This window comes from Eurosta solidaginis, chromosome 4 (genome assembly GCF_040869045.1).
Source record: "Eurosta solidaginis isolate ZX-2024a chromosome 4, ASM4086904v1, whole genome shotgun sequence".
Taxonomy (NCBI): domain Eukaryota; kingdom Metazoa; phylum Arthropoda; class Insecta; order Diptera; family Tephritidae; genus Eurosta; species Eurosta solidaginis.
Genome location: NC_090322.1, coordinates 139,932,754 through 139,945,430, shown reverse-complemented (window position 1 = coordinate 139,945,430; position 12,677 = coordinate 139,932,754). Strand labels below are relative to the sequence as shown.

Here is a 12,677-nt window from a genome sequence, read left to right as displayed (position 1 = left end):
TCGGTAAATTATTGTGCACAGTGTTTTGCTGAATGAGCGCTGAATGTAAAAGTCTTATGTCAGTGAGAAAATATTCATCAAACGCCATGAAAACAAAAAAGTCATTCTGCAACAGCGCTACCAAGAAATCTCACGAAGTTTTTATCAGTGAGGTTTTTTGTTCACAGTTTTGCTATACAGAATCAGAAATTCACATCTGAAATATATTTGAACTTTTCTGAAATAAAATTAAGATTTCTGAAAAACAATGGAATATCGGCAATATAGATGGTTGAGATTTTCTAAAATACAATTGATGTTTTCTGAAATACAGTTGAAAAAGACGTAGAGGTGTTAAACTATTGCAGATATCGTTAGCTAGCCGCCTCTATAGAAATTATTACTAATGCCTAAGGAATGTTATATGTACACCTTAGATGTGTGCGTTCAAAATAAAGTCTGCCAAGGAATCAATTAAGTTTTGGTCCGTATTATGTAACACGTAACATCACGCAACGATATAACAAATTACTTGATGTATCAAAAAATCGTTTACTCACTTCATTAAGTGACAATAAGGACTAGTACTTATATTACGCTGCGTTACATTCACCCATTCGATTTTTTTATGACCTAAATTATGAAGATCAAAGGAAAAAAGTAGGGTGCCATATTGACGCGGTTTCATTTAGCACTATCTAAGAGGAAGGGGAAGACTATTAGGTCGGGGAATAGATCCAAACCAATTTTAATGGAGATGGAATCTTCAGTAAATTTTTCCTACGAGTGGGGAATATTTCTATTTTTTCCTTGGCATACCTTCCTGTCAAGCAAGGGTGACAAGGAGAATGGCTGTCACGCATGTCCAGTGGAGGGAAAAAAGTTTGTTTGCTTGCTCGCGGTAAAACTTTTCTTTTAAATTTGTCCATAAATAGTCAGTAAAATATTAATACTCGTTTATAAAAACTAGTGGCTAGCGAAGCTGAGCAGCTAGTCAAGCACACATTTTAAAATATGTAAATAATGCAATAATACCAGTCGTTTACTAAAATGTTTGAAAAATGCTCAAATGATTTAAGTAATCGAAAAGGGATTTAGCAGGTGCTCTAGGCTGTTTGCTGTTGTGAACGTTTCTTAAACATTCGAAACTTGTACAAATGCATAATGTTTCAGCATATGCGTGTGATGTTGTCTATTCGTGAAATATAATACAAAATGTACCTGGGGGCTTTAAATCATGAAAAACTTGGTACCATTACCGAAAACGGTCTTTTTTTTAGTTAGTTTCTCTCGTTTGTTTCATTAGCCATTGAGTGCGCTTGTTATTTTCAACTGGTAACTAAAATATTCTAAAGACATAGTAAAATTTGTATCCCAAATCGGGGTTTTTTTACTGCAAAATAAGGTGGCTCAAAATGCAGCCAATACCATAGAGCCGAAGTGATCGCCCCAATAAATACACACAAGCTGCCACAATTCAATTCACGAAATAGTGTAACGTGTGCTTAGCATCCTATGTTGTTTTAGAAAAACAAATAAATTAAATAAACATATAAATCAACATATAGTCTAATAAAATAACAAATAAAATAAATATATAAAAAAAGCTATTCGCCCTCTGAATCACTAAAGCTTAGATAGTATTAAACGAAATCGTGAAATCTTTCGAGTAGTTAGCCCTTTACTGAAGAGAAAATACTATTCAAGTTTGTTTTGCAACAGCACCACGACTCGAGAAGCGTAAATCTCCTAGCCATGCTCTGATTTTAGGACAATGGTATTAAGTTAATGGAAGCCCGTTTTAATTGCCTGTTTTCAATCTCATACAAGAAACTCTTTACCGTCCTCGAGATTGTTGCGGAGCGGGGAAATCATACAAATAAATTTGTATTATGAATTCCGTACAAGCATAGAAGACGAATAGTTAAAAGCGTTTAGGGAATTCAAACGTTTGAGGAACTCAAACGCCATCAGTCAAAGCAGTTTACAAAAATAGTACTCCCATTTATAAGCACTATATTTTCCATGAGCTGAATTATGCTGCCATAAATAATCCTAAGTTGTGTGTAAACAAATAATGGTTTTGGTTTTCACTACTATTTTCATCATCGCATAACCCTTATGCCAATGAAATGTGATGTGGATTATAACACCAAGTTACTACATATGTAGATTATCAATATGACGTTTAAAAAATTACAAATATCAATTAATATTAATAATATTAGTAATTTTAAAAATGAAAACTGCAATAAACACTACCCTACACAACTGTACGATACGAATTTGGTAACTCGTTGCGTCTCGTTGCGTTATACATCATACTTACCCGTCCAACCTTTATTCTAGAGCTATACGATTCTGGTGCAAAATATTAAACACACGACCCATTAAGAAGTTGACTTTTTACGAGTTCTCACTAAATATGTGCGCTGATAGTAAATAGCATTAAAAAAGTTCTTATTCGCAAATAACAGCTCCCGGAACAGATAGTTTCAATTAAATAAGCCTTCTGCCGGGATTATTGACGATTTACTGATTTGGTATTGAAAGATTATAAATTTGTTAGCGTTAGCAAACGATTTCAAAGTCTAATCGATGTGTTATCAAAAAAATATCAATTGAAAATGTTTTATCGAAAAAATAGCGATTTGCTATGAATAACATTTTGGCAACAAATCGATGTTTTTTCCATGACTTTTCTGTAACAAATCTATAACTTTTTGATTAGAAATCGATATTTTTTGATAACAAATTGATACTTTCTTTATAACAAATCGATGTTTTTCCCAACAACAAATATGTTTTTTTTTTCGATAGATAATCGATAATTTTTCGTTAATAAACTCCGAGGACAGCTGTTATTGATAACAAGGCAATAACTCTTTGATAACAATCCATAGATATGCCGATAATGATATGATAATAATCACAGGCGGATGACTTTACGTAATTGTTGAAATGAATTTTTTTCGGACTATGATTTCAAAATAGTACCAAATGATACCGTAATAGTAGCTAATATGATTCCGTTATTATTTGGAAATGGCCCTGAGAGTCTATTTCACAAAGATCTTAAAACGATCCCACAATAGTCCCGAATTATTCCGGAATTATCCTAAAAAAAAGCAGATAATCCTGAAATATTCCCTAATACATTCTCAAACTGATTTAGAAACAGTACCAAAAATAATACCAAAGTGATCTCAAAATAATCGAGGAATAACCCCAACATTACTTTAAAGAAGTCTCGAAATTATCCCAAAAGTATCCCCGAAGAGTCTAGAAATTAACTAAAATTGGTCCTGAAAATAGTCACTGCGTGACCACAAAAATATTCGGTCGGAACGTAATATAATTTTTCTGATATAAATTTGTTTGGATATCGGTTGTTATCCGTGATCAAGCACGTCGAAGATTGCTTTCCTATTAAAAAAGAATAGAGAATAACTATAAAGATATACTAAACTGTATTGAAAATATACAAGGCAGGGACCACGCAATACGTGAACAGTTTCTTAATCACTTTTTACATATCTTTCTAAACATAAAAGATCTTTGTTGCGAAAAAACTAAAAGACTAAACTGATGACTAGGACAACCCAAAATATGCACACACAAAAAAATTTAGAAGCTTATAAGAGTCATTTAAATTTATGTTTAAAATATGGACTCAAAGTCTTTATAAACCTTCGAAATATGCTTTTGTAAATGTTGCCAAAACTTAACTTTCAACATTTGTGAATCACACAAACTCAAAATACAAATATACATGACAAGAACTTGTTTCCTCTTTATGAATACGGAATATTCCAAAGAAGGCATTAATCTCTAGTTTTTGTGATTTGCAATGGTCACAGGAACACACGGTTTAACCGATACGGATTTCATTTTATGGAGATTTTGAAGTCTGGGACTAATGTCAACAATCCTCAGACCCTTACTCTTCGGACTATTCGCCAGGCATGCTTCGGGAACTAGCGTCCTAAATACGGCAAAAGTGATGCAATTACCATAAAAAGGGTCGAAAAGACTGGCGGAGACCACTTTGGCGATGTAATCTTGGACTTGATGGATCGTTCATGCGTTGTAATATGTATGCATACATTTAATACGTTGAATCACTGTTAATTTGATCATTTACTAGATATTTAAATGGAATACATATCTCAAAATTGGTGTCCCCTAGTAAAATTGAAATTTCCGATTTCGGTGAGAAAAACCTAAAAAAATTGAGAAAAATCTATGTTTTGGTAAGAATATCAAAAAACGGGCAAAAATCTAAATATTTCCCATTTCTGTGGTCATCGCGAATATATTCGACTGAGATGTGATGAGTGAAAATCAGCTGAAAAGAGTGCTTTAAATGCCGTTTTCAACAAAAATTGGAATTGTACTCAAAAAAATAAATCCGAAACTTTATCTTCGTCTTGGTCCCGGAAATACATGGGCAAAGTATTCAAATGCAATTTTGTTTCACCCTGTATAAAATCCAGCTCAAACTTCGTGTTATATAAAGAATATGATTTTGCATATATTGGGTTGCCCTGTTTATGACTACTGAATTACTTAGAGCAAGCTACTACTCCAATCAAAAGCCGCTACAAATATTATTATATTGTCCAAGCGTCGTGGGTTTATTATTTTGAATACCAATGTACTTGCATGGCTGTTTATTTATCCGTAGTTAAATAATAGGGGGATTCGCTAAGTGTTGCAAATATTGTACGTATTATACGGAGTGCAGAGATTGCACTGATTGTAAAGTCACAACAATAAAATACATGCAAAAACCGATATACAATCCGTGCAATTTATAGTATTTTCAAAACTGTAGATATTTTCGTGTATCGAGCTATAGGAAATAAAAATATAACTCAAGGGAGGATTAAGACTCCCCTGTCACCCAATAAAGGATTGAGCAATGTTATTGATACTTGTTCTACAATGGGTTGCTCTTGCAAAACTTGGCAAATCGCCCTAATATATGAATTCTCTTATTTTTTATTTAAAAATATTAAAAAAAAATTAAGAAATATCAAAAGTTATGTCAGCAGTTGTGTATTAACACCAACTTCTCTGCTTTTCTCTTTTATCTCACTTCATCAAACAACACAAAATCACACACAAAAACACATTCATACAATTATGTAATCATACTATTTTACAATCTGTTTCGCATAATTTTCATAACTGTAATAATCTCCATAAATTATATGATTTGTTTTATACAATTTCAAACTAATTCATTTAGGTGGTCGACTGCGCAGGCCGGTCAATGTCCCTTTAGACGTATTTAGTGAAGAAATAAAATTTTATGAATTAGGTGATCAAGCAATTAATAAATTCAGGTAAGATTGTTACCGTAAATAAAAATTAAAAAGAATGTTGCAAATTATTTACAAAAAACTAACTTTAAAATATATGTAATTGGTTATTAAGCGATGCGTAGATTAATTGGAATGCTATTTGTTGAATGATTTAAAAAAATAGATATCGTTTTTTTTTACAGTTTACAGACAAAAAACAACCCACTTATTCATAAAAATTTCAAACTTTCCATAAAGCTTTTTAAAATGACATTTCCATACAAATTTCCAATTAGAAAAGCTTTAAAACCTTTTTTTCATTTTTATGAATAAGGGTGTAAATGTACAGTTAAATACACTTTTAGCAAATTCAAATTAATGTATATCAACACCGCTAACACATGTACATACATATAATTATACGAAGCCCAGTTGGAAAAATTTTGTTTAAATGCATGCCTTGAAGAAATTTAGTACTATATTTCAATTGTTTTGAAACACTTATTTTAAGCCTTCACGTCTTATAAGGCACTCAGCTCTAATGCAAAGTAGTGTACGTAGATTTTTTCAAGTTTTATTTTCGTAACATTCCAAACACAGAATAATATAAAATATCTAATGACAAAATTAGTGCACATCAGTTCATTTCAGTGAGCACTGAATGAAAACATTTCACATCTTTTAACACGTCTCAACTCAATACCATTTATACTATTACAATTCATAACTCTTTTCTGCAATATTTAGGAACCATCATGGCATAAATAAAAGTTTTATTGAAAATAGTGAATCTAATATAAAACTTTGTCTAAACTAAGTCATCAAGATTGCTATATATAGAAATTTCAGGACAAATGAGAATTTTTTTCAACTCAAATGAAAATTTTTTGAAATCAAATGAAACTTTTTCCAACATAAATGAAACTTTTTTCAACTCAAATGAAGCTTTTTTCAAACCAAATGGGCCTTTTTTCAACTCAAATGAAACTTTTTTCAAACCAAATGAAACTTTTTTCAATTCAAATCAAACTTTTTTCAATTGAAATTAAACTTTTTTCAAATCAATTGAAACTTTTTTTAATCAAATGAAACTTTTTGCAAATCAAAAGATACTTTTTTCAAGTGAAATGTAACTGTTTTCAATTCAAATAAATCTTTTTTCAAATCAAATGAAACTTTTATCAAATAAAATGAACGTTCTTTCATTTAAAATGATGTTTCTTTCAAATCAAAATAAGCTTTTTTTAAGTCATATGATAGGTTCTTCAAATCAAACTTTTTTCAAATCAAATGAAATTTTTTTCTAGTCAAACAAATGATATTTTTTTTTTCAAATCAAATAAAATTTTTTCAAATCAAATGAACCTTTTTTCAGTCAAATTGAACTTTTTTACTCAAATGAAACTTTTCCAAATCAAATTAATCTATTTCAAGTCAAATAAAATGTTTTTCAATTCAAAGAAATTTGTTTCAACTCAAATGAAACTTTCTTCAGCGATAAAGGCGGGGAGTGTCATCTTTTTGGGAGTTTTATCGATGTTGATGGTACTTTGCTGGATATAGGTCCGCTACGCTCCGGTAACAAGCACCATTACAGCACTTGTCCGACCATCCCGATATCGATTCAATAAGGCCACATCGAAGCTTCCAGGAATCCCACCACGCACCTCTAGTTCCTAAAGAAAGGGTCGCCAAAGCCTTGTCTGCCAAATATGTGTATGATACATTCATGAGTGAGGTTAAAAATAAGGTTGCGGAAATTGTGAAGCTATAAAGCTTTGTATACAGCTCACCAACCTCATGAATACCACGTGGTCTTGGTCGAATCTGTTTGTAAACCAGGTTAAGAGGCTTTGAAGAGATTTAAAAAGTATAATCGAAACAGGAGTCCGTCCTGGTATCAGTTTGTTTAAAATGTTCCCAAAATATTAAAAAATTTATTTTTTTTTGTGTTTTATGGGTCTATTAATTTGTAAGTTCATGGATTCGAATCGAGCTTGAGGCCTTAGCAATGACTTTTTATCAATATTATTATGAGCATTTTTTTTTTCTTAAAAAAAAAACTTAAAAAAAAACAGTTATAAATAATAATAGCTATACTTTTAGTAATGTCGGCGGTGGTGTGGTAGTAGTGTGCTCCACCTGCTACACCGAAGATCTTGGGTTCAATTCCCGGACAGAGTAACATCAAAAATTGATAAACAAGTTTGGTATGGAGTATATTGAAAAGCTTCTCAGTGAATACTCATCTGCTTTGCATATGCCATTCGGAGTCGGCGTAAACATGTAGGTCCCGTCCCGCCAATTCGTTGGACAAATTAAAAGGAACACGACGCAAACTACAAGAGAAAGTCGCGGTTTGTATTTATTAATGACAAAAAATTATTGTTAAAGCCACGAGCTCCATTCGAACCCATAATTTATTTAACTTAATAAAACTTCAAATGTTCTTATACATTAAGCAATCGGATAGCCCAGTTGACATTTATTTAATGACAATTTTTTACCCGAAGTGACCCAAAAATATTTTGTCGAGAAAATTGAAAAACGTCTTCAAAAAATAAAATTTTCGTTATATTTGTCACCAGTAAACAAAATAAAATTTGTCTGGCCAAAATTGCTCACCCTTTGAGAAAAGGGGGTTTTCGGCCCCTAACTCTAAATTTTAAAAATGCAGTTTTTGTATGCTTGACTGGTCCTACAACTTTGATATAAAATAAATTCAAGTTTCATGATAAGTGAAATATGGTTCTCAGCAATAAGAATGAATTTGCATTATCTCTTCCAACTGGGTGCTACGGGCAACAAAGCGTTTGTTACTTAAGAAAAGCTGACAAATTTTTAATTTTAAGCAAAACCAAAAAGTTTGTATATGTACATATGTATCTTTATTGTGATTGTTGTTGTCGTTGTTAAAATCGCTTTTGTTTAATGTAAATAAAAAGTATTTATTTGTGTTTTTCTGAAAAAAAAAAAAATGCGAAAAACGCAGGCCGACGAACTCCATATCCAGAAGCGAGCCATACCTTTTCTAACTAACTTTGGTACGCTGAATCTGAAACCGTAATGTTTTTTTACACAAAACGCCAAAAAATTGTATACGGCTATGCATTTGCTACATTATGGCAAATACGCAACCTCAAAAACCGTAGTTTATTATTGTTCTTTGTACAGTATTAAGTCTGCGATATCTTCTTCATACAAAATATTTTCACAAATTAGATATATACTTTTAGGCACGCAGGTGAGCTAAGCAAACGATGCATGCTTGAAATAAGACTATATTAGCTATGTTTTTTTTTACATGTGTATTTATATGCACTTAAACTTTATATGGAAAACGAAGTGCATAACTTTATTTGAACTTATGAAACTGTTGCGCAGAAAATTAATACCGCTAAATTTCAGAATACATTATACTCAGTTGCAACTGAACTGTGTCTCTCAATTTTATCTCTACTTCTATGACCGAAAAGTGTGTGTTTCCACGATTCATCGCACTATGAACAACAGAGGGGCGTGTCTTCGCTATCAAGCACAACCCGTTTTGTAACAAGTTATTTAACCACTGCTGCGAGTCATCAATAATTTCCGCTAGATGGGCCTCCTAAACATTATCTAAATGATGATCACCGTTTTTTATACCCGCAAATTTAGATGTATATACATGTAAAAAAACACGGCTATTATTCCCTTGTATCAAATTCTTTAAGATAAAATGAACTATATCAACTACTTCATCAACTCAAATCCCAATATTAGAAGGAATGCCTGAAAATGTTCGAAATCTATTCTCAATCAAGCGGTATAAATAAGGTTATCAAACTATTTAAAAAATCAATAATATATTATGGATCTAATGAGTAAACGTTTTCTTAGTTCACATATTTCATGCATTCTATACACCATTTGGGAGCTATTGTGATTTAAAAAACGACATTCGATCACGGATGGTATGCTACGATTCGGCCGCAGATTCGGTATTCAGACTTAGCGACCCAAACACCTTTCGAAAAGTATTAGCTCATATCTGAGTCGGGACTTTTTTCCAATTTTGTCAGCCTGTGTCATCAATAATACAAACCACACAGAATTGGATGCGCTTACTTGAAAAAAAAAAGTTATCGGAAATAAATTGATAGCCAAATTAATTAAACGAACTCAAATGAAAACATTCCATGCAATTAATCACTTGAACACCAGCTTAAAATTTTGTGCATACGACATGAGGGGGGTATGTGGCCGGTACCGTGGTAAGCACGCGCATGCGCAAAAATCGCAAACAATTAGAAACGACAATTTTTGTTCACTTGAAGTGCAACGATCACCCAACAAAACAAATTTCACACCACACACCCAACACACATAATAAATACACGTAGTCATTTGTAGCTGGAATCATTCGCTGTGCTAAAAGGACAAAGCAAAACATACAAAACCAAAGCGAAAATTTTAATGCCTAAATACAACTCTGGATATGCAGACGTGCTCACACTCAAGAAGGCACAAGTTAACACGAAAACAGTTAAACAATGCGCCAAAGACACGAACCGTCATAACCGAAAATGCTTACACCGCTGTTAAATAGATACACCGTTACGCGCCCATATGATAGATACCGTTGTGCCATTTTTTGGATGGTTTTTTTATATATACATACATATTCTAAAGAAGCAAAAAATACTTTTGACTGTTCTTGTACACAAACTTTTATGATAAAACATTCATCCAAGTAGAATTGTTGTTGAATTTTTGTATGCATATTTTTCCTTTTTTTTAATAAATTTTATTTGTTTTTCAGTTAATAAATAAACAGTATAATTATAATTATTAAAAAGTTTTGAATTGAAGAAAATTTAATATTTTCCGATTTGGCTGTTGATTGTAACAAACTCTATTGAAATTACTAACTTTCATATATTTTCTGCTTTATCTCATTTTTCCAAAAATATCTTTTCAATAAACACAGAGAGGATGAAGGCTTTATAAAGGAAGAAGAACGACCATTGCCAGATAATGAAAATCAAAGAAAAGTGTGGTTGCTCTTCGAGTATCCGGAAAGTTCGCAAGCCGCCAGAGTTGTAGCCATAATTAGTGTATTTGTTATATTGCTATCAATTGTTATATTTTGTCTAGAAACATTACCCGAATTTAAACATTACAAGGTGAGTTCACACGAGCACTTAAAAGTGCATACTTTGATGAAATGAGCTATTTCACAAGCTTTTGCTTATGGCCGCGTAATCATGAAATTTTTCACATACACGTTCAATGCAATCTTGTACATGACAGTAACATCACCACAATCACGCAACATGTTCCATTTGTGAATATAAAGGAACTTTAGACTTAGAAATTGAAACTTATTTCGCCGTGCAGATTCACTTACAAAAATTGACACTGATCCCTGGTATAAACATTCTCGCTATACAAGAAAAATGCTTGCTAACATATATATTTCGTCTCTTATTCTTTTGCTAAAATGCAGTTTTTAATTGTGAAAAGCGTTGGAAAAGTACCAAAGAGTGGAAAGAATAATTTTACTTGCAAAGTGTGAAAGCACTCATAGCCAAAGCAAAAGTCAAATTCTTCTTCTTATGCTTGATATGTTGGAAAAGTTAAAGATTGCCATTTTTGTATTATCCCTGCAAAAATCGCGAGTACTCAGGCATGTATGAATGGAGTACTCACTATGGACCAACGGAGTCCTCCAAAATTAACCAGAATTCATACAAAAAATATGGTCCAATTAACATTGCGGTGTCCTAGGACTGGACCATATACTCCAACTCCGCATTAAAATAAAAAAAAAATAAAAAAAAAAAATAAAAAAAAATGACTCCGCATTACATCAGAGTAATTCATGGAGTACCCACAGTCCAATAAACATCGTGTAGTCATTACAATCGTTAAAAACGAGCAATGGTCGGCTTACAATATGTTCGTGTAGAAACATGAGTTGGTCCATTGTTGCATTACAGTGGAGTATAATGGAAAGTACTCCAGTGGACCACATGCTCCAACGATTTTCGCAGGGTATTATTCAACACCCCACCCAACTATCAGCTTCATGTTTCCAACCTCAACACTTCGTAGCCGAATCATTGGCTTGTAATCGGGCGTTTCAATCACAATGTCTTATCTTGGTATGATATGGAGTTTACCCAAGCACCCACCATTTAAAGGATAATGGCATCCGGTGGCAAGGCAACTCCACCTTGAATTCCATTACTATTCTATTCAATGCAAATATTTCGCTGTAACATGTTCTGATACCAGGGCTTATCAGATACATGATACAATTCCACAATTTTAGTACAAGTATTAGGGGAAGTGAACTACCCGTTCTGAGCACCAGGAATAATAATAGGCAAACCTGCTCAAAATTGGCGATTCAACCATGCCATCACATCATGATTGATGTGTGCGTTCGCTGTGAATAACTACGAAGAAGACAGCATTTCTCTGAAGAGAACGAAGAAGATACTGTGCAGGTTCATTAAGTATGCTTTTTTGTCATCTTCCTCGAAAGTAACTTCATCGCATTAAGGAAAAACAAAGGATTCCAAAACGCGATATGAAACCACAACCTCCGCGATTATTCCGAATCCTCAAGGCAGGATCAATACCTGAATAGAAGCATTGCGAAACATTGTATCAGGTCACGATTAACTTTTCCTGCTCCCCTGGGTACAATTTTTATCGATCGGGTTGAGTTGCGCAGGTGACACATCACGTGCATTTAATAAGCGTCACTAATAAGATGGCGGACATTTGCTACGTGGTATTACGATTGTCTCCTACTATCGGTATACCAACCGCGGGTAAATTCTTCTGGCGCTGGATGGCGCTGGTGTCGCTCTATCTGCCGTCATAAAAATACGTGCAATCTATTCATCATGCATAAGATTGCGTTCAACGCCTCTATATGACAAAGTTGATTGTGACGTGGCCAGTAATTTTAAATGCAACTTTTTGCTATTTATGACAACTTTAAACAACACTCTGCTTTTGAAAAATTGGAAAAGCTCATATAATAGTATGTTTTTGTATAAGTTTTACTACTTATTTCATTTCCACAAAATTATTTATTAATAATCATTTTTGTATTTATATTTTTGCACACACTTTTGCAACTTGATGTCAAATTTGTTGAAACAAAAGCTACCGGATCGGGTTGGATAACTTTTTGATTAAACTTGTTTTCCATAATACTAAATGTTCAGTGTTGTATTAATGTAATTTCATCACTTAAATTGAGAGAGCATACTGGTATGAGTTTTAAAAAATTGAACCTACATTTCTCTTGCGCTGTTTAACGCTATGCGGTGTTTCGTTATTGCGCTGATATCAAGACTGTGGGCTGACAAACACGCAAAAAAAAAGGGT

The 12,677-nt window shown here is 32.9% G+C and overlaps 1 protein-coding gene across 8 annotated transcripts in view; it reads left to right on the top strand.

Moving 5' to 3' along the window:
* The window catches only part of LOC137250396 (potassium voltage-gated channel protein Shaker), a 685,128-nt gene that overhangs the window by 596,081 nt on the left and 76,370 nt on the right, over positions 1–12,677 (top strand). For all 8 annotated transcript variants that reach the window (XM_067783116.1, XM_067783111.1, XM_067783110.1 and 5 more), the window contains 2 exons: positions 5,234–5,330; positions 10,258–10,453. In XM_067783116.1, coding sequence (XP_067639217.1) covers positions 5,234–5,330; positions 10,258–10,453 — 293 coding nt within the window. The remainder of the gene's footprint in view (positions 1–5,233; positions 5,331–10,257; positions 10,454–12,677) is intronic.